The sequence below is a fragment of the Lipophrys pholis genome (assembly GCF_963383615.2).
Source record: "Lipophrys pholis genome assembly, chromosome: 1".
NCBI lineage: Eukaryota > Metazoa > Chordata > Actinopteri > Blenniiformes > Blenniidae > Lipophrys > Lipophrys pholis.
Window position 1 is genome coordinate 24,161,487 of NC_137635.1, and position 24,851 is coordinate 24,186,337.

The window sequence follows — 24,851 nt, forward strand, 5'->3', positions numbered from 1 at the left end:
CACTCATTTATAACGGTAAAGCACAGAGACAATGACGGGGGACAAACGACACAAAACATAAAATGAATAAAATCGAGCTAAAGTGGATTTAAACCAGCCGATCTCTGTAGAGCTGGGTAGAATAGAACTGTAGGGCTGGAGCAGGTAGAACTCAGTAAAACAGCAGGTCTGCAGGGAGTGGCAGCCAGCTTTGATCGCTGCACACCGTGGCTTTGAGCCTGGAAACAAGAAGTTTAAAATGATGTCCAGCGACGTCAGGCCATTATTTAATAAAACCACAACCCAACTTCCAGACGTGAGCTGCAGTGGAGGAGTCAGGAGCCGTGATGACAGCAGCTCACAGCTGCACAGAGCGCTGGAGGAAAACAAAGACAATGATGGTGCTCTGTTGGGGGCTGCCAGTCACCACAAGGGAAGTGGTCAGTGACCGGAAGTGACCAGCCACAACACGGAATAACAGAGATATGAAAGTGGGTGGGGTGGAACAAGGTCAATAGGCCTTTATTACTTTTAGCTGCTAACACATAAACTCATGCCTACAGCCAATTTCAATCCATCACTTATCCTCATATGTACGTTTATGGGTTGTGGGAAGAAATCCAGGCACACATGAGAAACATTCAACCTCCAGACAGAAAGGTGAAGCCCCAGTTTGAACTGACCAGAGCCGCTACACCACCATGTGCTCCAGAAACAATCTTAAAGCCCAATATTAATCCGCCAAACACAAACACACTGAGGTTTTGTGGTATTTTCACTGAGTCAAGTGGAGAATGAAGAGCAGTTCTTGATTGCCTGTTCAAGTTGAAGAAAACTCAAAGATGAAAGATGTAGAAAATAGAGATGATGCCCCTCTGTGTTGAAATGCTTGTTGTGTGTGATCAAATGGAACTATGAGGAAAAATCTTCATTCTTTCATCCTTTCTTCAGTGTTTAATATTTTTGACTTTCAGGAAATGTGAAGAGAAGGTGTTGATCACATGTCTGAGTTTTTTCTCAACTGAAGACATTTATCAGTAAAGGTACCAATATAATCCCTAAATCCTCCTGTTTGACTCTGTTTTTCAGGTCGATAGGGAACAGAGACATCGGTGGTCCATCACCAAGCACACAAGCTCACCGCGCAGCCTCGCAACTCTGGAAGCAGGATTTCAATTACATGGATGAGTCCTGCCTTTCTCACTCAATAACAGGCAGATCCGGCTGGTTGGGATGGAAATGCACGCACGCACACACACGCACACACACACACACAGATGGGAGGGAGGCTGTTAGATTATCACTGTTTCCCTGCTCTTCCTCACAGTGAGACATCAGGACCTATATCTGCTGAGAGGTTGAACGCTGATGGTAGGAGGCATTTATATGCTGTTTTTTCTCTGTTTGCAATACATTTGGCAGATATATATGTTTAGATTCTGTTTTCAGTCATGTGGCAGCCTCAGTTTGAGGGTGACAGCTTGTCGCTGTGAGCAGACGTGAATTCAGTACATTAAGACCAAACTTTGATGTGATGTGAAAACAAAAGATTGTGTAGCTGGCGGCTGTGGTGAGGAGAATGAAAATATAGTGAGCAGATTAATGTCCTGAGACTGAATATGAGAAACACGGACAGTGCAGATGCTGTTCTCATACAATCTTACACGCAGGTAATCAGTTTTCAATCACACTTGACAGAGGTGAGGAAGTTGTAGTGATGCTGTAAGCTCTGGGTGGGTCAGTCCCTTGACTGGAGTTCCATCGATTAGTGAGAGGAAGATGATCTATAATCTGGATGTAGATAAAGTTAGTGGAGGAAGATGCTCTAAAGTATAGACATACATTTTTTAAAACATAAAATTAAAAGTAAAAATTGTTAAATGAGTTTATCTTTTCCAGCAGCTAAAACACAGGCTGAGTTCATGTCTTGTCATGTGTGATTGTGTCACACTGGACACAGAATAAAATGGGTCAAGGTTTGAACTGCAGTATTTGAAAGTCTATCATATTCTCAACACTGTCCCCTACAGAAGCGCCGAGAGTCTCAACTCCTGCTTTGTCATTGCAATTAAGCATCAAACCAGTAAGAATGAATATCTTACTGATGAATATTACTATAAATACAACTTGTTCTTTGGAAGGTAAGGATAAAAGAAATATGGTCATCTGAGGGAGGCAGAGCGAATTTAATCCCCCAAAAATAAAAAATAAAGTAAAACTCACACATAGATTTTCTTTATTGCATAATCAGCTCACAAACATTAAGATTTATTTATTTTATAATGATTTACTTCCCCTGACTTGATGTCCCTGTACTTCACCACTTTCTATATAAAATTACTTTTTTTTAAAAAGAAGAAGAAAAAAAAGGATTTTTAATTTACAGTATAAATTAGAGTTTCATCAAGATACATGGTTGTTTTTTTTCATTTAAGATTTCCCAGAAATTGCTTGTAACTTCCATCCTGTGTTGGATTCAGTGTTTGTGACACCATGTCAGCAGTGACCAGCCAGCCTCTTCCTCTTGGTGGACTGCAGCGAGAGAAGCACATCCAGAGGGTTTTGAAAGCTTTCCAGAAGAGCTGTGGACCATGCCAGACTTTTTCACCTGCACCCAGATCCTGTCTCCACCCTCCTGACTGTGGACTGACAGAGCGGTCAGGGCGGACGTGTGAGAGGAAGCTTGAGCAGCACCTTGAACTGCAGACAGCAGAGAGGCTGAAGGACCAGAGGCTGGAAGGGGCAGCAGGAGCACCCTTTCTGTCTGTGCTGGAAACTGTCAGTCAGTTTCACATCAATGCGAGACCAAACCTGCAAGGTGAGTCGGATTGAACTTGTATTGAAGCATGTCTGCACTTGTGATGGATCCTTCTCCTGATCAGTGTGTTTTGAGAGCAGGCCCACAGAGCGTCTCCAGGAGGACCTTCAGCATCACCACAGGAAGCAACTCACATATGTTTGTCGCAGTAGAAGGTAGCTCATCTTTGTTCTCACAGCAGCTGACTGAATGAGGTTTATCTGTGAATCCTGAGTGTTGGGTGGTCTCTTCTTTCTGTCAGAGAGCTCCTGCCTGAGCCTCCAGTGTTGTGGTCCAGCTCGGGAATCTTCTCTGCTTGGCTTCGATAGTCGAGGCCATCAGATCTTCTTTTTTGAAAGACCAATCAGGGTGGATGCCTGCTGTTTTGCCTGCTGCCTGATGGAGATGCGGGCCTACTTACCTCAGAAACAACTCATTGGGACCGTCCGCCAGAGGTACGTCTGTCCCAACATAGTGTTGTCTTTAAACAAACCACATCTCTTGTTTTTAGTCCTGCTGGAATTTGTTTTAGTTCCACGTGAGTTTAAATGTGTATAATTTCCTTAAAAATGGTAAATGGACCTCCTTATATTCAATGTTTGAGTATTACGTACTCTGTCACGCACGAACGCACGCACGCATGCACGCACACACACACACACACCATTGGCAGAAACCTTGGGTACAGTGCCCAAGGGCACTGGCAAGAGGAGGATTGAACCACCACGTTTGCATTGGAGGACAATCTGCTCCCTCACAATGTACGAAGGACCTTGTGGCAGAGAGGTGAGGCTGCACACCTGATTCAAATCAGGGGCTTAATCACCGCTCTGCCTGAAGAGTCGGAGCCGCCCAGAGACACAAGGTGACCGGAGGGAGGTAACAGACACTCAGAAGGGCCTGAAAGAGGCTGTAGTGTGTGTGTGTTTGAGTTTTCGCTTTCATTTTCATTTATTTAATAAAACAATGGTTTTGGTAAGTTCTGTCTCTGTGGGAGAACACGACAGTGGCGTGAGTGACTGCCATTGACCCAAAAGCTGAGGATGAAGGGGTAGAGGGTGAGCGGGAGTTCGGTGGTGAAGTCGGGAGCAGGAGGTGAAACACGCCTCAGTAAACTAAGTGCAGCAGAGAATCTCAGCATGGCATGACAAACAGCAGTTTGGGAAACTACAAATCTTAATCTCAAGTCGATTATTAGTTCTTAGTTTTATTCGACATTCAGGATCAGACTGTTGCTGTCACACCACTCCACAAAGGCCTTCACTTCCTGTCTGGAGTCCTCCTCCTCATCCTCTCGGATGAGACCTGCCACTGTTGTGTCGTCTGCAGACTTTATGATGTGGTTTGTGCTGAACTTTGCACAACAGTCGTGGGTCATCATAGTGAAGAGGAGGGGACCCAGAACGCAGCCCTGTGGAGAACCTGTGCTCAGTGAAATGGTGTCAGACTTGTTCCTACCCCGTACATACTGAGGTATGTTAAAAAGTCCAGAGTCCAGTTCTACAGGGGAGTACTCAGTCCTGGTTGGCCAAGTTTGCTGACCAGATACTGAGGGACGATGATATAAAAACCACTTTACTGACCAGGGGCCTCATCTATAAAGGCTGCTGAAGCACAAAACAGGTCCTGAAAGATGCGTACGCCACTTCCCACGCAAAGTTTGTGATCTAAAAAAATAAACTTTGCGGGAGAATGTGCGTACCACTATGCAAGCTTTGGACCTTGAGCAGCACGTTTTGGAGACGGGGAACCTGCGGCGCTGATTGTGAGGTGGAGAATTGAAGCCAGATTCATCTCATACATTTATTATCTTCAGATATCAAACTTACAGATCCACATTATCGTAAACAGCCAAGCTGCAGTGGTTTAGATGTGTTTCCTTAGTGGAACATTACTGCTGAATCAGCAGCACCATGTTCATATGTCACTGTTTCATCTTCAAATGATCCAGAGTGGATAGAACTGATTATCAGTTGTGACAAAGTGAGTAACAATCAGTCTCATTTCAGAGTAAACACATAAATAGCACAGTGAGTAAAGCTGCTGGTGTTGTCGCCAGTCACTGGGGACGTCTGTCCTGTTTTATTAGGATTTACAGCTATAAGGTACAAATATACTAAACTGAATGTACATGGTAACAACTAAAGTGAGTCTCTGGGAAAGTCTCATGCAAAAAAAAAAAAAGAAGTTGAGATGATTTACCAATGGGTTACAAGTAAAATAAAGAAATGATAGATTTTATATTGTTGATTTTATTATCATACATACGTGATACGTAATACAGTTTAGTGTATTTTTATGTTATGGTTGTAAATCCTGATAAATGCCGCTGGCGTGGATGGTCATGTGCTCAGAAAGCACTGCTGCTGGAGACAGGCGACCTCCTCCACCCTCCACCTCCACCTCTGGAGTGACTGAGAATAAAACACAAAGTCCACTGAGCCTTTTCACCGTCCCTGTTCAAATATCTAATTTATACATTTAATAAACAGATAAAACTGAACTTTATCGCTCTGCTGTGTCTCCACCAAAATGTCTCCTTCAACCTCTGACACTCAGACACACACGGTGGCGTCACAACCATGGGGGTTGTTTTAGTGTCCAGCAGTGAGGTCTGGTGCTGCACTCCATGATGTCACTCTCCATGATGTCACTCTCCTCCATGATGTCACTCTCCTCCATGATGTCACTATCCCCGTGATGTCACTCTCCTCCATGATGTCACTCTCCTCCATGATGTCACTCTCCTCCATGATGTCACTATCCCCATGATGTCATTCTCCCCCATGATATCACTCTCCATGATGTCACTCTCCTCCATGATGTAACTCTCCCCCATGATGTCACTCTCCTCTGGCCTCCATGATATCACTCTCCTCCATGATGTTACTCTCCTCCATGATGTCACTCTCCCCATGATGTCACTCTCCTCTGGCCTCCATGATGTCACTCTCCCCCATGATGTCACTCTCCTCTGGCCTCCATGATATCACTCTCCTCCATGATGTTACTCTCCTCCATGATGTAACTATCCCCGTGATGTTACTCTCCTCCATGATGTCACTCTTCTCCATGATGTCACTCTCCATGATGTCACTCTCCTCCATGATGTCACTATCCCCTTGATGTCACTCTCCCCCATGATGTCACTCTCCTCCATGATGTCACTCTCCTCCATGATGTCACTCTCCCCCATGATGTCACTATCCCCCGTGATGACACTCTCCTCCATGATGTCACTCTCCTCCATGATGTCATTCTCCCCCATGATGTCACTCTCCTCCATGATGTCACTCTCCTCTAGCCTCCACCTTCACATCAGATTATTCTCCTCCACCTCTACAGTCACTGATCTCTCAGACTCTCTCACTATTTCCAGCAGTGACAACGAGCTGCTGATCGCTTGTTTTTCTTCTATTAGTGATTCCACTACTGTGACACCAGATAAGATCATCTCCTGACCTCCACCTCCTCCATCACTAGTTCTCTCTCTGTAAAATTCCTTTTCTTCGTCTTTTCTGTCAGGATTTAGCGTCAAATGCCAGCGATCAACAGGCTGAATGAGATGCTATAATATTGACGAGGTCCTTTGCATTGAGCATTTATGGTAGAAAGTGGGCGTGTTGGGGGCGGAGCCTGAACGGTCACCTTCCAGGTGGATTGTGATCCATAAAAGAAAAGTGTGTGCAGATGTGTGGATGCTCGGTTTTATAGATTCGACTTTTTTTGAGCGCACGCCATTTCCTGCTTTTGGGCACACGTACATTTTTAGTAGGAATCCTAGGAATGTTTTATAAATGAGGCCCCTGATGTTGAGGATGATGGTATTAAAACCAGTTTGCTGACCACATATGGTATTAAAAGCTGACCTGAAGTTAACAAACAGCATCCGGACCGGAGCATTCTCCGGTCCGGATGCTCCGAGTTCTCCAGATGTTCCAGCGTGAAGTGCAGTGGATATGGCATCCTCTGTGGAGTGGTTGGCACGGTAAGCAAATTGGAGTGGATCAAATGAGGGGGGTAGGATGTGACGCTTAATTAGTCTTTCGAAGCATTTCATGATAATATTTGATGTTAATGCTACAGGGCGACAGTCATTCAGGGTGGTGACTGTAGGTTTTTTCAGGCACTGAGATGATTGCTGAGGTTTTGAAACATGATGGCACAGCAGCTTGATGCAAGGATATGTTGAATACATCAGTGAGGACGTCTGCCAGTTGTTCTGCACATCCCTTCAGGACACAGCCTGGTATTAATTCTCCTCAGAGTCCAAAGCACATCAGCCGGGTCCAGATCAGGACCTACTCTTCAGGACGAGGCCTGGCCTTCACTGCTCATGTGTCATTCAGTGCTTCGAACTGTCCAAAATAAGTATTTAGTTCATCGAGGAAGTCAGCGCTGTCATCACAGGCATGAGAATTTGTTTTCTAATCAGACACAGATTGGATTCCCTGCAACACTCTCCTGGTGTTTCTGGATCATCTGTCCATGGGCCCTTTGGCCAATCTTATGGCTTTATTCAGGATGGCTCTTGCTGTTCTGAGGGCGGCTGTGTCTCCAGATTTAAATGCAGTGTTTCTCACTTTCAGCAAAGTCTGCACCTCAGCAGTCATCCATGGCTTCTCACTCACCCTGACTGATGGTTTTGGTGACGTGGACATCATCCATGCATTTATTAATGTAGCCAGACACAACCTCTCCATACTGATCGATGTCAATCTTCAGGTCCATGGTCGCTGCCTCGCTGAACACAGACCAGTCAGTACCCTCAAAGCAGCCCTGCAGTGTTGTCACGGCTCCCTCTGGTTTTGTTCTGGTGATCAGTGGCCTGTATGCTAGGGCTAGCATCACAGAGGTGTGGTCTGATGAGCCAAGATGGGGACAAGGGGGCTGCTTTGAATGCTCCTCTAGTGTTGGTGTAGACCTGATCCCAGAGTGTTTGCTCCTCGGGTTGCAAAATCCACATATTGGTAGAAGTGAGAAGTGAAGGAGGTAATGATGCTGATCTCCAGGTCCGACGTGTTGACTCTGCCCACCACACTGACACACAGGAAGGGAAGGCATACAACAGAAAGAGCAGAAGGCTGTGACGCTTTGCTAACTGGTGAGCTTAAAGTTTCACATTTCCACAGTGAGAGATATCACTGAAAACGTTCTTATTCTCCTGAGTGATTTCATGCGGTTGCACTCGGTCCAATGAGGTTGGTATCGGAGACCACCAAGTTGACTTTCACTGCAGAAGGGACTCTTTTGAAGCTGAACAATTTTCTAGGCCACTGTTGACCTCTGGCGACCCAGCCTGTCTGGAAATAGCAGTTGGGTGTCTAAAATTAGAGCTGCTCTGGATGGAGGGAAGGCATGTGGCATCCTTCTTAATGGGAAAGTTGGTTAATGGCAGCCCCCGGTCAAACCGACCCTGAATGTGACTCCAGGGCGACCTGGGGTGCTGCTGCCTGGTGGATGTAAAGGTTTCCACAAGCAACTCTCTTGTCTAAGTAGAACAAACAAGTATCAGATGGACTTGGTATAAAGATTCTCTCAGTTGTGCCCCAAATTGAACTCTGATCGAACACTGAGCAAACAAAGGTTCCAGAGCTGCAGAAAGATGCCAGCTGAAAATGTGATCAACCAATAATCACGCCTGCAGCCGTGCCTTTGTGTGAAGTTCTGTCCAGTGGATCTCTTAGTGCACAGTGCATGGATGTGTGCTGTGTTTGATTTCAGGTGGAGTATGTTCACCCCTCTTCTTGAAGTCCTGGATTCAGAAGGAGCGTCCGCAGTCACAATTCAAGGCTCCTGCTGTCCTTGTAGATGTTCCTCCAATCAGAAATTCCAGGTAGCATCATTAAAACACAAAATAATACAGCTGTAACTTCAAAATTGTGTTTCTCATTGTTTAAAATCCCACCAAAGGTTGTCTCCAACATCGGTGAGGAAATAGGTGCAATATGGAAGAAGTGGCCTGGCTTCAGTGAGGAACGTAACATGGACCATGAATATTTCGGCTTGGAAGGTGAGGTCTAGAAATGTCATGAAAATGCCACAATATTAAGTATTTACTTGGCTGAGTCAGTCATTGAATGAATGAATGAATGAATTTTAGTCCAGATATAAAATAAAAGGGATTCAGTATCGTTATACTGTAAACACACAACCATCTTAGAAAAAGGGTGGAAGAAGTACAAACTTATCTTAACCCATCGATTCTCCTTCCACTGGAAAAATCACTGTTATCATCCATCCATCCATCCATCCATCTTCTCCCTCTTATCCGTTTCCGGGTCACGGGGGTGTCAGTCTGAGCACCGTCACCCAGATCACATTGCACCTGATTAAGAACCTTCCTGCAGGTGGAGAGCCCACAGGAAGGTGGCGCCTGGCGTGGGACATGAACCCTCTACCTAGAGATTGAGAGTCTCATGCTCTACCAGCTGAGCTGGACGTGGGACATGAACCCTCTACCTAGAGACTGTCTCATGCTCTACCAGCTGAGCTGGACGTGGGACATGAACCCTCTACCTAGAGACTGAGTCTCATGCTCTACCAGCTGAGCTGGCCGGGGGTCAGTGTTATCATGTTAGACAAAAAGAAAATACCCATTTTTGATAGAATATGTCGCCTCTTTGTGAAACATTATTACATTTATGATTAGAAGAAAGGTATACTTGAAGCCATCGCTTCTAATTTATAGCCGAATTCCAGCAGAGACATATTGTATCAGTGACGTGATGTCAGGGGAGGCATCATGGAAAGAAAAGAAATGTAAAAAGAAAAAAAATTTATTAAATTGTTATATGTATCCAGTGATTATACTATAAAGTTATTTTCCATTTAACTTCACCAGTTTTAGATTATTTTTATTCAAAATTGCTGAATTTTCACATTTACCGTTCAAATACTGAGAAGAGACTTGCGGTGAGGCAGCAGCCAGCTGAGCCTCACCATGGATTGCGCAATGACTCGGCTAACTGCTGGCCTGCTGTGCAGTGAGACCGTATTGCTATCTCTCTGTATGTCGCTATTAAAATGTTCAAACACTTTTGCTATATGAATTATATTATAAATTTCCATAGTTTAGTTAACTGAGGTATATAATGTACAGTGTATTTTGTCAACAACTGTATGTGTGTAACGTGTTTCTTGTGCTGAGCAATCATAAAACGGCTGCGAAGATGCACTGGGTGAGGCACGCAGTTCTCCTGCCTCATGGTAGAGGGCGCTAGTGATCCCAGGGATCCTTCTTGCGACTCCTCGGCTGCAGAATAAGTGACAACAAGCTACAGTTAGCAAGTCAAGTGCAGCGGCAGCGATTGTTTATTTTTTCCTCTCGACTTCATTTATAAGTAAAGGTAAGACCATAATAATGTTTTTTTTTATTAAATGTGCTTTTTTGTGTGCTACAGTTTGTATGTGTAAAGAATGCTGGTATGAGCTTTTAAACATAACCCGTTAACTGCTGCCAATCAAATGGTGAATAAGATACTCTTTAGGGTTGATATGTTTGTAAATCTGACTGTGATGAAGTCAGTGCCTCACCAGCCATGAACCTCACCGCACGTCACTGTATTGTATTGTGGGTAAGAAACAGGATCTGGCATTTAGCAGCATGTTATTATGATCAATGACAGTGAACTGGTTGGCCCGAACAGTGATATGTTTGAGGTGCGTTATGTTGTCCGTGCACTTGGCGATGTAGGCAGTGACTGTGTCGGTGTACTCCTGGAGGTGTGTAGTGTTGTTGTGGGTGGCAGCCTTGAGGAAGTGATTTTAATTCACTTAGGTTCATAATTATTTATCGACACAATCTTGCAAGCAAGATTTAAAGCTACTTCATGCAGTGCCAGACATTCCCAATCATTTTTCCAGTTTGTCCAGCAGCATGTTGGTCAACTGTATGGAAAGCAGCACTAAGATCCAGTAACAGTCAAACTGAGACTTTAGATGAGTCACTGCTCACATAGATGTCATTCTACACTTTAATAAGAGTGTTTCAGTGCTGTGGTTTGGCCTCAATCCAGACTGAAGTAATTGTTTTATGCCATAAAAGCATTAAGTTGTATAAAAAACTACTTTTTAATAATCTTACAGAGGAAAGGTAGGTTTGATATGGGCCTGTAATTACTAATTACTGAAGCATCCAGATTACTCTTTAAAAGAGCTTTGATAACAGCTGTCTTTAGAGTACATCTGGAGCTAAATAGTTCAAAACATCTTTAAATCAAACTCTGTGTGCAGAGGGTGGAGGCTGCATGTTGTGGGTCTGAGCTGGAGAACAATGTGGGTTAGTGCTGCTCAGTCTAACAGGAGAACATCTGCCAGATTAGACAGAACATCTTTGGGTGGAGGCTCAGGGGTTCCAGTCGTAATGCCTGAGCTCCACCCACTGACTCTCAGTCTGATTGGCCTCATTTGATGGTGAAATAGGAGGGACATCATTCCAAGATGCATCTGAGAAGAGTTCAGGAGGTCCTGATGGTGAGGGACTGTCTGTCTCAGTCTGTCCACCACACTAAACCAAGTACCAGCATTAGTACTGTGTTTGCTGAGAACCTCAGAGAGAAAGGACTCTGGCCTTTTTAGTTCTACATTTAGTTCAAGGTAATACATGTGAAGCCTTTTGTTATAGATGTCATAATGAATGTGGAGCTTAGATTTTCTCTTTTTTCTCTTCTGCCTGTCTGCACTCTCTCTCTTTTTGGGGCTTTAACCAGTCGGCTGGTCTTCCATGTGGCTTTTCTCCTCCACAGACTATCACACAGGGAAAGCATGTAGAAAGGGCTCCACCTCAACTCCCTGCAGCTCAGTTAGTAATCTAGAAACTCCTGCATGTGTTTCTGTTCTCCAGTGACACTGAGCATGAAGTCCCACATCAAAGTTCTGCTGCTGGCGGCCACCTTCCTGCTGGTGAGCATCTGAGTTTCCATCAACACTCTGTGGTGGGACGTTAAAATGAAGCCCCTGGTTTCTATCATGATGTAAACAAAACTGCATTAAATAGTAAAAAATGGTGTACACTGTCAAAAGAGAGCTAATATTACAATTAACTTATAGATGAAACTGACAACATAGTTTTCTAATTGAAAATAACACATCTCATCTTTTAAAACTTGTTTTCTTCTTGAAACAATATAATACTGCTAAAAACAACACATCTTTCACACATTTAAAAGAAGAGTTGTCCTTTTTAAATAATGGCAAAAGTCACACAGGACATCATAGGTAGAAAAGCATGTTAAGTTTGATCATTACAAAGAAACAGGAACATTTTCTTATAATTCAATTTAAAGGTCCCATATAATGCAAAATTCACTTTACAATAGTTTTCTAACAGTGATATGTGTCCCCATAGCCTGAGTCCCAGAAGTGAAGAAAGTCTATGGTCTCCCTCACTCTGCTCTGTGTTTTAGCGAGCGTGTGTTCATACAGGTAAATCAGAGGTTGTTCTCCAATACCCATACTTGTCCCCATACTCGTCCATACTTGTGTTCTGGTGTACCTGTGAAACGTCATCAGTGGGAGACCAAGTACTGTTCCAATTCTTAGGCCGTTTCTCACCAAGTACACAAGGGAATACCCGGATGGAAGACAAGATACCCATAATGCATTTGGCAAGGAGGAGGTCCGCACTTCCGAGGACGCCTGCAGTAGTTACTCATGACGTATGCGAGTACACACTGGCGCTCTAAGAACTGGAAAACCGCCTGAGATTTTCCCTTCATGACCTCATGCAGGGAAATAACCCCTCCCTCTGGTAGTGGATACTCCCTTTGACCCTCCCACAGGGAGATAGAAACTTATAAAGATATATTGAATCAATTCAGTATCATATGAAAGACTGGAACGGTTAGCCAAGCAGTTAGCAGGAGCTAGCGTTAGCTACTTGGTCGTACCTGTAGTTAAACTTACGACCAAACTAAGTCACATATTTTTATTTATTTTTTTATTTCAGTTGCATTTATACAAAGCAGCAAACAAGAACAGTATTACAATTTTTGTTTTTAACTGTCCAGCAACCAAAAAAGGAATGGTCTGAAGCCCGAGGCTTGTTCTGCCCATCCTGACATCAACGACTCCAAACAAAGATCAATAATACAAAATACAAAAGTAAATGACAGTTTAAGTTAGGAATCATTTTCTGGATAATATGTAAATATCAAATTAACAATTCACAGCATAACCTTTAATTATTTTACATCTTAAACTGTTTTTGAAAACACAAAGAATGACAGCTTTTCAGTTCATCATTAAGTCCATTCCATAACCTCACTCCCAGAACTGACACACGTCTATAAATGACATTTCTTCTTTTTCAAACATTAAAACACCCTTCAAATTATAAATTGGCTTTCTTTGAAAAAAATATTTTTGAATACCATCTTGAATGCTATTATTCAACACACGGAAAATATTTTCTAATGTTTTTAAATATATAATATCCAGAAATGTTAATGTGAATGATTGTATGAACGATATGTGTAATCTCATACCAGCTCTATTTATGATCCCAATCACTCTTTTCTGCAATTAGACTATTGGATCCAAGTTATTTTTATATGTACAGTATTTCCCCATATTTTCACACAATATGTCGTATAAGGCAGCACAAGTGAACAGTACAATAAATGTAGGCATTTATTTTTCAGTAAGTCTCTAGTTTTGCAAAGAACAGAAATAGTTTTCATTTTAGGTGTTACATGTGAGACTTTCAACAAAGTTTGCCATCTATTATTACTCCTAAAAATATAGTTTCATAAACCATTTCAATTTCAACATTATTTAAATACAGTTTTACTTCAGCATCTGCCCCTTTTCTACTAAACAACATTCATTTTGTTTTACTTGTATTTAATGATCACTTATTTAAAGCAAACCATGTATTTAACTCATTCAATTATATTTCTATTGTTTTCAACAATTCCTTAAGGTTTACCCAGGACGAAATAAATTAGTGTCATCAGCAAACATAGTAAATCTTAATACATCATTTACTGTGCAAATATCATTACTATAAAGTAAAAGATAACTTGGGTCCTAGTACTGAACCTTGTGGAACTTCACAGGTTACTCTTTTTAGATAAGATTTATGATTAGTGCTCACATATTGAAACCTATTATAACTTCTTAACCAAAGCTGTGCTGCACCTCTTATGCCACATCGTTTGCATTTCATTAGAAGTAATGAGTGATCAGACAACATTGTGTGTCTCTGTTGGAGTTTCATCACAAGTTTGTTTTCTAAGCAGTTTTAAGGAATACCCTGGGCTACACTCTGAAACACTGGATCTTCTAAACACACATTTCTCAAAAATATCAAGATTTTAACAATCGGAGGTCTGGATTCTAAGTACGAACTTTAAACACAGTCATGCCTCCACTCACCGCACCATCCGGGGGTGACCGCTGCCTCCCTCTGTCCCAGAAAATCTCCGAGCTTGAAGGGAGAATATCGACCAGATCAGAGATGACGAGCAGATCCTGGACTCACCCAAAGGCTGGGAGACGTGTCTGTTCTCCTCTTTCGTCAAAAAGCTCTCTAGCTGTCGAACAAGTTGGCCATCTTGGACGATCTGGATTTCCCTCCACTCGGCGGTCATCACGCCTCTCCAGCATCTCTGGAGTTCGATGTCCGTCCTCCCTCGGGTGCGTCTGGATCGTCTGGGCTGCCCGGTGGCCTCACCCACCGACAGCGGGTCCCCTCGTCACTGCATGGATGGGCACTGTTTACCCCGCGGCCCGGGGCTTCAGACCCAGAGCGGCCTGACCTCAGCGACACGCCTCCTCCAGTCACACTGGCTGTGGACGGACCTCAAGGGAAGTCCTGTTCTCTGGTGAGAGGATGGCCGTGGCTCCGGCTGAGGCTCTCCATGTCTCAGCTGACTCTGCTCCACTGTGGTCCACACCGGTGGGGAATATCAGCCATGCTCGTCGGGAACAGCCGTCCAGGTTGCTGCAGGATGCGGTCAGGCTCTCGTCCTCAGGCTGAGGCTCCTCCTCCCTGCACACATGTGCAGTGTCTCCAGTGAGCGCCGCCGTCCTTGGTTCAGAGGGAGACGGACAACCAACACCGAGCCTGTCCTGATGTTCCACAACCTCCATCACCCCGCCCTCTTTTCCCTCCCAATACATTAATTATCGGAGATTAATCAGGAATGTGTGTTTCTTTAATGCAGTTCCACGCTGCGTCCCTGGTGCACCAGTCCTGTCCTCCTGGAGAAACTCCTCCTCCTCCTGCCCACTCCACCAGCTTCCATTCAGAGGACTCTGGTCCATGTTGGAGTTAACCACACCTCTCGTCGTGAATCTGAGCACATTAAAAGTAATTTTAACTTCCTTTACAAGGTCCTGAAAGAGTGAGGAACATCTATTTTTGTCTCTGGTCTGATTCCCTGGATCGGCGGTGGTTCAGACCGTTTTAGTCGTGTCCTCTACCTGGACACCTGGCTCCAGTCTCTACCTGCACACCTGGCTCCAGTCTCTACCTGGACACCTGGCTCCAGTCTCTACCTGCACACCTGGCTCCAGTCTCTACCTGCACACCTGGCTCCAGTCTCTATCCGCACACCTGGCTCCAGTCTCTATCCGCACACCTGGCTCCAGTCTCTACCTGGACACCTGGCTCCAGTCTCTACCTGCACACCTGGCTCCAGTCTCTACCTGCACACCTGGCTCCAGTCTCTACCTGCACACCTGGCTCCAGTCTCTATCCGCACACCTGGCTCCAGTCTCTATCCGCACACCTGGCTCCAGTCTCTACCTGCACACCTGGCTCCAGTCTCTACCTGTACACCTGGCTACTGTCTCTACCTGCACACCTGCACACCTGGCTCCAGTCTCTACCTGCACACCTGGCTCCAGTCTCTATCCGCACACCTGGCTCCAGTCTCTATCCGCACACCTGGCTCCAGTCTCTACCTGGACACCTGGCTCCAGTCTCTACCTGCACACCTGGCTCCAGTCTCTACCTGCACACCTGGCTCCAGTCTCTATCCGCACACCTGGCTCCAGTCTCTATCCGCACACCTGGCTCCAGTCTCTATCCGCACACCTGGCTCCAGTCTCTACCTGCACACCTGGCTCCAGTCTCTACCTGTACACCTGGCTACTGTCTCTACCTGCACACCTGCACACCTGGCTCCAGTCTCTACCTGGACACCTGGCTACTGTCTCTACCTGCACACCTGCACACCTGGCTCCAGTCTCTACCTGTACACCCGGCTACTGTCTCTACCTGCACACCTGCACACCTGGCTCCAGTCTCTACCTGGACACCTGCACACCTGGCTCCAGTCTCTATCCGCACACCTGGCTCCAGTCTCTACCTGGACACCTGGCTACTGTCTCTACCTGCACACCTGGCTCCAGTCTCTACCTGGACACCTGGCTCCAGTCTCTACTTGCACACATGGCTTACAGTCTTCATGTAGAGCTTTGAACCAGGTTTTTATTGAGAACTTTAATCTGTCCTGGATCGATCCTCACTCTTCAGGAATGATGGAATTCACCCAAATAAGCATGGTAGTGAAAAGCTTTCCTCCAATATTCAGTATGCAGTCCGGTATGGATCACAAGCATGACGCCACAATAAATACTCTCCCTCTTCAAACCCCCCCTCTGCCCCTCCTGCCCCCTCAGGACAGCGTCTCCCCCTCCTGCCCTCCTCACTGTGGAGGCAGACTGGTCCCACACATCACTACATACTGTGATTATCAGTCGTACTGTCACTACACAGCAGTCACACAGAAGCAGGGATCACCAGGGCGTGAACACCTGTCACCTGCGCACACTGCTGCTGGCTTCTGCTGCAACGCCCCCTACTGAGCGTTCTGTAGAAATGGCTCTGCTCAATGCATGCTCCATTACCAAGAAAACTTTTCTTCTTCAGGACCTGTTCATGAGGGAAAACTTGGACTTCTTCTCCCTCACTGAAACTTGGCAGAGGTCTTCTGAATATACTGCGTTAAATGAACTCCGCCCCTCAGACTGCAGCCCCGCCCCTCAGACGGCAGCCACCCCCTCAGACTGCAGCCACCCCCTCAGACTGCAGTCCCGTCTCTCAGATGGCAGCCACCCCTTCAGACTGCAGCCCCGCCCCTCAGACGGTAGCCACCCCCTCAGACTGCAGCCCCACCCTTCAGACAGCAGCCACCCCCTCAGACTGCAGCCCCGCCCCTCAGACGGCAGCCACCCCCTCAGACTGCAGCCACCCCCTCAGACTGCAGCCCCGCCCCTCAGACGGCAGCCACCCCCTCACACTGCAGCCCCGCCTCTCAGATGGCAGCCACCCCTTCAGACTGCAACCCCGCCCCTCAGACGGCAGCCACCCCCTCAGACTGCAGCCCCGCCCCTCAGACGGCAGCCACCCCCTCAGACTGCAGCCACTCCCTCAGACTGCAGCCACTCCCTCAGACTGCAGCCCCGCCCCTCAGACTGCAGCTACATCAGCACACCGAGGCTCTCAGGCCGCGCTGGAGGTCTTGCTGTGATCTTTAAAAGACATTTTGACTGCCGGTGGGTCAGCACAGAGACTTTCCCTCCTCTGAACTCACAGTAACCAAAGTTGGCCGTGTTGACCCTTTTTACTGTATTTTAATCTAACGACCTCCTGACCCTTGCCTGTCTGATTCTACTGAGTTTTTATCTTCACTTATAATGTTTGAAAAGGTTTTAATTATTGAAGATTTAATTTTCACATTGATGATGTTACCTCTAAGGTTGCCGCTGCCTTTCTGGATCTGGATCACCGAGTCTTTTAACTTTAGGCAACATGTTTCTGGACCCACACACAAAGCTGGACATATTTTGGACTTGGTTTTTATTCATGGACTCACTATGGAAACATTGGCCTTGAGGATTTACTGGTCACTGATCATAAATGTGTCCTTTTTGGAATTTCCTGGATTCTGGATATGAAACCACATAACTCCATGTCTCAATCTAGGGGCGTCATAAATGAAGACACTGCTGAAAAATGTACTGCTTTTTATGATGAATATCATTAACAACATTATGATGGGTTGCCAGATCTGACTCACTGTTTCCAGCCCAAACACAATGTAAAACACCCACCTTAATAAAAACCAGCCCAAATCTCAACCTCTGTAGAAACTTAAAAATAAAAAAAATTAAAAAATGTCTTAAAGACACAACTGCAATACATTAAAAAAAAAAAAAGGAACAAAACAAACAGGCCTCCCAAGTAGCCCAATTAGGTGAAAACCCCAATCTGGCAACACTATCTTCTCCTAGCGAGGTCAGTGTGGGCAGACACAGAAACAGCCTGTTCTCCCACTAGAGGGACTTTTAGACCGGCTGACATTCAGGACCAAGGCTGGGTTTGGTCCAAAACACTTTGAATCCAATGTCTTTGGACGGGACTGATGTGTGACTGATATTCAGAATGAAAGCACTGATAAAGTACACATCTCTTTCGAATGCCTAACAACATTCATTTCTGACTTTCACCGATAACGACTATTTTTTTTTCTGCGGTTGCACATGAAATATAACAATGTCAATTTTTCAGAGAAGCGAACATTAAGATAATGTAGAAATAGCTCCTATGTTGCTTAGCAACAATCAAAGGTTGTACTTGGTGGCTTTATTTGTTTTTTGGGGGGTGAAGAACATGAAATGATCAGATTATTTATTGTTGATGTTTGGAGGAGTCATGTGACATGGGAATGAGCATACAGCTGATACAGCTCTAGATGAATCTGCTGCTGATGTTCAGCTCAACATGCATCATGTGGTGACAATAACAGATGTTTCAGTGTGTTCTTTCTCTGCAGAACCACATGTTCTTTGAGATGAGCTGATGTCCACGCCTGCTGAGACGAAGCAGTCGGGAAACCAAGACTGCACACTTTCTCTGAGACTGTAACTCTGCTGCAGTATTTGTTAGGAGCAGACGTAACCGGATGGCTTGTCCTCCTACTGCATTAACTACACCTGTTCAACTTCTTTGTTTTATTGTCGTTAAGACGTGTTTTCTCCTACATCTGACCTGATGACTGAATTCAAATACTGTTAAAGCAGCAACTATTTAATAAGCATGTTTCTTTTCTTAAGACCTGAAAATGTTTTGCTTTTATTTACCCCCCCTTTATGATATCAGAGATGATCGCTGATATCATTAATTAATTAACTACTTTTGGTTTTATTGTCTCCTAAGTTTGTAAATATGTTCTATATTAATGTGGCACTATGAGACATGATGCTACTGGTCAGGTGATTTTAGGGTAAAGGCTCAGACTGGACATCGTATTGATAAACTCTTTTGTTAGTTTGTGATTATTTGTTTGAGTTTAGCAGATCGATGTTAAAATTCCCAGATAAACTAGACCATCTGAGTTGAAGCTGTATTTGTTTCCTAGACTGACTCCCTAAACATTTCTAAGTTAGACCCTAGTGTCCTGTAGATGCAGCTTAAAATTCCATTATTTTTCTTTTCCATATAGAGTTCTACTGTTATACATTCAAATACATCTTTCATTTCTGTTATATTTTCCACCACTGTGTACTTCAAGTTTATCTCCACAAATACAGCTTCCCCTCTCCGCTTAGGTATCTGAACCCGTATCCATCCAGTCAGCTCCCTTCTCAGCGCTGATCCACACTTCAGAGATGGCCAGAATGTTGAAAGGCTGTTTGAACTGACCTTGATAGACTAAAGTTTCAATACAAGCTTCTGCTGTTGAAATGTCTAATAGAGTTTCTTGTCTGTTTGGACTGTCCTGTTGTACTGATCTTCTGAGTAACAGCTGTCGTTGTCCGGGTCGACATCATCCTCCCCGTCCTTTGCACTCAGTGTTATTAAATGTTTTCCGTTGTAAATGATCAGCATTCAGTCATGGTGGCTGAATGGCCACAGGTATAGAAAGTGGATTAAAAGCGTTGTGTCGTTCAGGAAGCAGCTTTCAGTTTTCTCAACTTGGACCAAACACATTTTTAAGAGCTGCTGACAGAAAATCAGCCGTGGGGTGGAAAGTTGAGGTCAGCGGATTTCAATGAAACTTTGCTTTGTGTTCTTTTTGATTAAAACATAAATAAGTACTTTTATGTCCAAATTTATTCTGGTTGCCATGGAAACAAGTTACTATGATTTATTCCATATTTTGCCTCTCATGGGACTGGGAGCAGTCTGAATTTTGACTTTCTCAGGAACATATACAGAAGAGTTTTCAAAGCAACAACAAACTACACACCATTGGAAAGTACAACTCTTGTACTTTCCAGACAGAGGTTACTTTTTATCAGAATATAAGTTTTTACCCTGAAAATGTTAGTTTTGTTTGATGAAGTTTTCTCTCTTGTAAGAATGAAGCAAGGCCATTTTCATTGAGCTGCAGGTACCATAGCGCCCACTACTGGCTGTACCCATGTATTGCACTTAGGACTCCTGTACTACATATATATACAGTTCATAAAACTTGACTTCATCCTGTGTTAAGAAGCAATGCCAACATCATTAAATTTCCAAAATTCCCCATATTGTAAAAAACGTTGCAAAATTGATAATTCTTTCATAAATCTGCTTGCGAGGAACATTTTCAGGGTAAAAACCTATGTTCTGATATAAAGTAACCTCTGTCTGGAAAGTACAAGAGTTGTACTTTCCAATGGTGTATAGTTTGTTGCTTTGAAAACTCAACTGAGAAGATGGTCAAACTTCAGACTGCTCCCAGTCCCATGAGAGCCAAAGTATGCCATCAATCATGGTAGCTTGTTTCCATGGCAACCAAAATAAATTAACATAAAAGTAGTTATTTTTGTTTTAATTCATCAAAAGGAAAACATTGCAAAGTTTCATTGAAATCAGTCAGCAGCTCCTAAATTCTACATTTCGACATGAAACTGGATCAAAGAACTTGATGGGGACAATTTTCCAAAAAAAACTGCAGAAGGTATTCAAAAGAAAACAAATAAAAACTCTCCCTGTTTTTTCAAGATGCTCTCATAAGGCGCAACACTGAAGTGTATTTGTACATTTGTAATAGATTACAGTTCAGAACCGGCTTCCCTGGTGAGGAGATTTGTGTTGGTTCAATGAAAGAGGCAACGAAGCAGCTTTAGCAGCAGATGCATATTCAACATTTATTGCTATAATCCTCCAGGTGGACATTCAAAAGTGTTTCTTCACGTTTCACACCCCTGCACCAAAAGTGAGCACGGCGACAGTTCTTCAACAAATGACAGGTGATTCCTCTACCAGTCCAAATAAAAAACTAAAAACGTCCTCGGAATAAAAACTGTAACAGCTCACTGTCTTCTCCCTCACCACCAAGCGGAAGAACGGAGGACAATAAGGCCGAGTCCGTCCCTGAAGTCATTAAAAGCGGGAGGGAAACAGGCGATGGGGGAGGACAGAGGTGACGGGTGGAGGATTGGGTGCAGGTGGGAGGGGGGGGGGGTGTAGGCACAGTGATCGAGGCAGCCCGGCAGTTCAATGTCTACAAGCTTCTTCTCAACACACGACGCTCCTCATCCTTCCAGTCGGATGACGAATCCAAACCGATTCACCTAAATGAACTTTGACTTTGAATTCTATCAACAAATACGATTGACTTTTGACAACTGAGTTGGTGTTTTCGCTCCAAATGACGGGAGGAATCGTAGTTAAAATACAGCACTGAGATAAAAGGACTGTCAGAGTTTAAGAAAGCTGATTAACACAGAGCAGGTGAGATTCAACTTAAGCCAAGAAATCTCTTACAAACATTGGTTCTGTTGGTTCTGTTGGATATGTCAGGAACATCCTGTCCACGATCAGCAGTCACGCAGCCTCCCTCTGCTGGCAAGTTCAAGTACATCATACTTTGCTCTTCTTTTTTAAAAAGGCAAAAAGAAAGACTGGAGGCTCGGCTCTTCTGCTCTTGATGAAAAATATTTCTCTCGGGTTCATTTCCAATTGGACACAAACAGGGAAGTGTCCTCCGGCCTCTTCCTGACGTCTGCAGCGCGAGTCCACTTCCTTTGGACTCCTCTCAGCCAAAACAGCACATGTCCACACACCTGTACAGCAGCAACACACAAACAGGCGTCAGACGAGTTTGAGGATGAATCCATCTGTCACATTAGGAATGGAACTGTGCTCACGCTTCTGCTAGGAGGTTACCGTCCGCCGCTAGCAGTCACCAGCCCATGGAAGTCTTCCCATGCTCTGCAAACAAGACCGCAGCTTCATCATTCACAGTAGAACCAGCGGGCCTTTCCACAAGTCCAACATGTGTCCACCATGTGTCCAATACAAGTCCACCACGGGTTCACAAATCCACAGAACCACACGTCCATCACATGTCCACAGGTCTACCATATGTCCACTATATGCCGACAAGCACACGCGCCCACTACAGGTCCACAAGTCCACCAGATGTCCAAAATTCCATAGTCCCAGACGTCCACCACGTGTCCACAGGTCCACAAGTTGACCACATGTCCACAGGTCCAGATGGCTGTCACAGGTCCACTAGCCCACCACATGTCTACAAGTCCACATGCCCACAAGCCCACTTGTCCACCTGCCCACCACATGTCCCTAAGTCCACAGTTCCACACGTCCACCACAAGCCCACCACATGTCCCCAGGTCCATAGTTCCACACGTCCACAAGTCCATAGGTCCACCACAATGCCACATGCGCACTACAAGTCCACACGCCCACCACAGGTCCACAAGTCCATAGGTCCACCACAAGCCCACATCATGTCCATAAGTCCACCACAGGGCCACAAGTCTAAAAGTCCACCAAATGTCCACAAGTTCACCAAAGATCCACAAGTCCAAAGCTCTACCACAGGCCCAAAAGGCCACAAGTCCATAGGTCTGCATGCCCACCACAGTTCCACAAGTCCACAACAGGTCTACATGTCCAAGCCCCTCCATGAAAGTCACAACAAGCTTCTTTATAACATGAAATATGAGATGTTTGTAAGACAAAATAGTTTTAACAGCTAAACATGGTTTTGAAACACTGAATTAAAATCTGAAGCAGTCGTTGGTAGAGTAGCACAAAGTATTCATGTCTGTTAAAATACAGTGATTTTCTTTTTAATCTTAAAGTGGCTATGACACCATATCGCATTTAAATTTATAAATTTTTCACTTAAAAAACAACAGTCAAAGGTGTATTTACCTTCGCTAGACGTGCGCTTGAATGTTAACATTTTTATTTTTATTTATTTTTGCGCCGTTGAAATAAAAAATTTTCTCACGAATGTCGGCAGTTGGACAAGAAAGCGAAGGTGATGCCCCAGGAGGAGGAGGAGGAGGCCTTGACTCTGGAGTACTGCGTTGTTCGTATCCTTGTGGTGCATTTTTTCGGTTCATTTCGCATTGCTGTTACAAACTTTTACTATTATGCTGGGGCATTGTGTAGCAGGCTTTTGCTCGAACACTCGAGCAGACGGAGTAAGCCTTTTCAAATTCTCGAAAGACGCAGTCCACCGTGCCTAATGGACGAGGCAAGTTCAACGGACACAACAAAAGTTTCTCCAAATTGATGTGTTTTGAATTGCTTTCCTTTAATGTTCAGAAGAAATAATGAAACCTCTGCTACGATATGCTCACATGTATCAGCCATGTTCTGATTGAAGAGTCGGATGAGGACGAACCAGAGAAAACTGAGGAGGCCATGTTAGGTGAGGACGACACACCACCTAATGAGTCTTTGAATAGTGAGAGTGAGAGTGAGGTGGATATGTGCACAGATGCCAGTACTTCTCCCTGCGCCAGCCCTCAGCACACCTTCTACCTTGTCTTTTGGTCCAGCCTCGTCCAGCTGTTGACACGTGGTGCAGCTGTCCAATGTGTGGACTGTGTCCATGGATGGACCTGGAACAGTCAGCCTTCCTATGGCAAAACAGCTGCTGGTCACATTTTGCTGTCTGCTGCCATTTTGTTTGACGGTGCCAGCGCCACCAAAGTGCTGCAAGTGTGATGGCACATGGGAGTGGCAGTGATCAGGATCAGGTCCTACTTTGGACACCAGCAGCGGATCCTGTACACAGCTGTTCGCCGTGTGTGGAGGGAGCCACAGTTGTGAATGCGGTCATTGCAGAGGGTGGAAAACCACATACATGTTGGAACGCTGGTGACCGGTCGGCACGTCTCCATCTGCAAAATCTGGACCATCCAGACCTGACGCACCTGTTTGACATCTGGCATGATGCCAAAAGTAAGATCGTTCTCTATGTACACATGCAACATGTTGTACATGTAATCTTTCCATTTGCATCCATAAACGTTTTCATGTACAGCTTTTGTTTACTAGTGAGTGATTGTTGTTCATTATATTCGGGCATAAAGAAGAAGCCGTCAGCAGGACGGCAGATTGTCCAGGACTTGCTCCATGGATTGCCAGTGTAATGAACCATCTCGTCTGTTGTGTCCACACCTGATGGAAACAGGGATCCTGTCATCGCCAAGTGGATGTCAGTACTTCAACACATGCACAATATACATGATGGGTTGGAAGGATTGTTCCAGATCCAGGATGCACACATGGTCCTCGTGTCAGCAGGGAACGTCACAAACCATGGCTCACCCCCGGGAAGAAGCTACTTTTATTATTGTGCAATTTCTGCCAAAAGGTGTACATAATAAACTGAAATGAATATATAATACTATTTCGTTTTATAAGGTACCAAAGTAAGAGCTGGACAGGATTGTGTGCAGTCCAAGGCTGTGTGCAGACATCAGGCGTCTGTCTCCCGTCCATCAGACATCATACGTTGAGGCCTTCCACAGCCTGGTGACCCATTTCACTCCACAGATGTTGCCCTACTCGTATGATGGAACAAAGTGCCAGTAAGATAATGTGTTGGAGAACATCGACAACCTTTACAACCTGACACCTTACAGCCTCCACGCTATTTGTTTATGTATTTATGAGAAAATGTGTCAAGTAAGTGTAAGTCTGCAAGTTTATTCTACATACAGTATCGATTTATATGGACATTCCTACATATTGATTTTTTACATTTCTTTGAGTATACAATTTGGCGCTCCCTCCAGCAGGTGCTGCCCTTTAGTCTATCCACACAGCCGACCCTGATTTTCGGTCATAAATTCTGTCAAG

At 44.6% G+C, this 24,851-nt stretch overlaps 2 protein-coding genes across 3 annotated transcripts in view; one reads left to right on the plus strand and one right to left on the minus strand.

The window, feature by feature from the left end:
* Positions 1–2,472: 2,472 nt before the first annotated feature.
* LOC308108686 (phospholipid scramblase 1) lies at positions 2,473–18,591 on the plus strand (the record flags this gene model as incomplete). The annotated part of the gene is made up of 7 exons (XM_080461837.1): positions 2,473–2,797; positions 2,878–2,952; positions 3,039–3,231; positions 8,501–8,612; positions 8,690–8,789; positions 11,622–11,680; positions 18,565–18,591. 7 exons carry the CDS (start codon positions 2,473–2,475, stop codon positions 18,589–18,591), a joined length of 891 nt encoding a protein of 296 aa, XP_080317963.1.
* A 1,960-nt stretch (positions 18,592–20,551) lies between these two features.
* eif4e2 (eukaryotic translation initiation factor 4E family member 2) overlaps positions 20,552–24,851 on the minus strand; it is a 28,370-nt gene continuing 24,070 nt past the window's right edge. Inside the window, exons 7-8 of one of the 2 annotated variants that reach the window (XM_080468690.1) lie at positions 21,872–21,935; positions 20,552–21,787 (exon numbers count right to left, since the gene is read on the minus strand). In XM_080468690.1, the coding sequence (XP_080324816.1) occupies positions 21,900–21,935 (36 nt within the window). In that variant the 3' untranslated portion in view covers positions 20,552–21,787; positions 21,872–21,899. The remainder of the gene's footprint in view (positions 21,788–21,871; positions 21,936–24,851) is intronic. The other variant, XM_080468689.1, reaches the window with a different exon arrangement.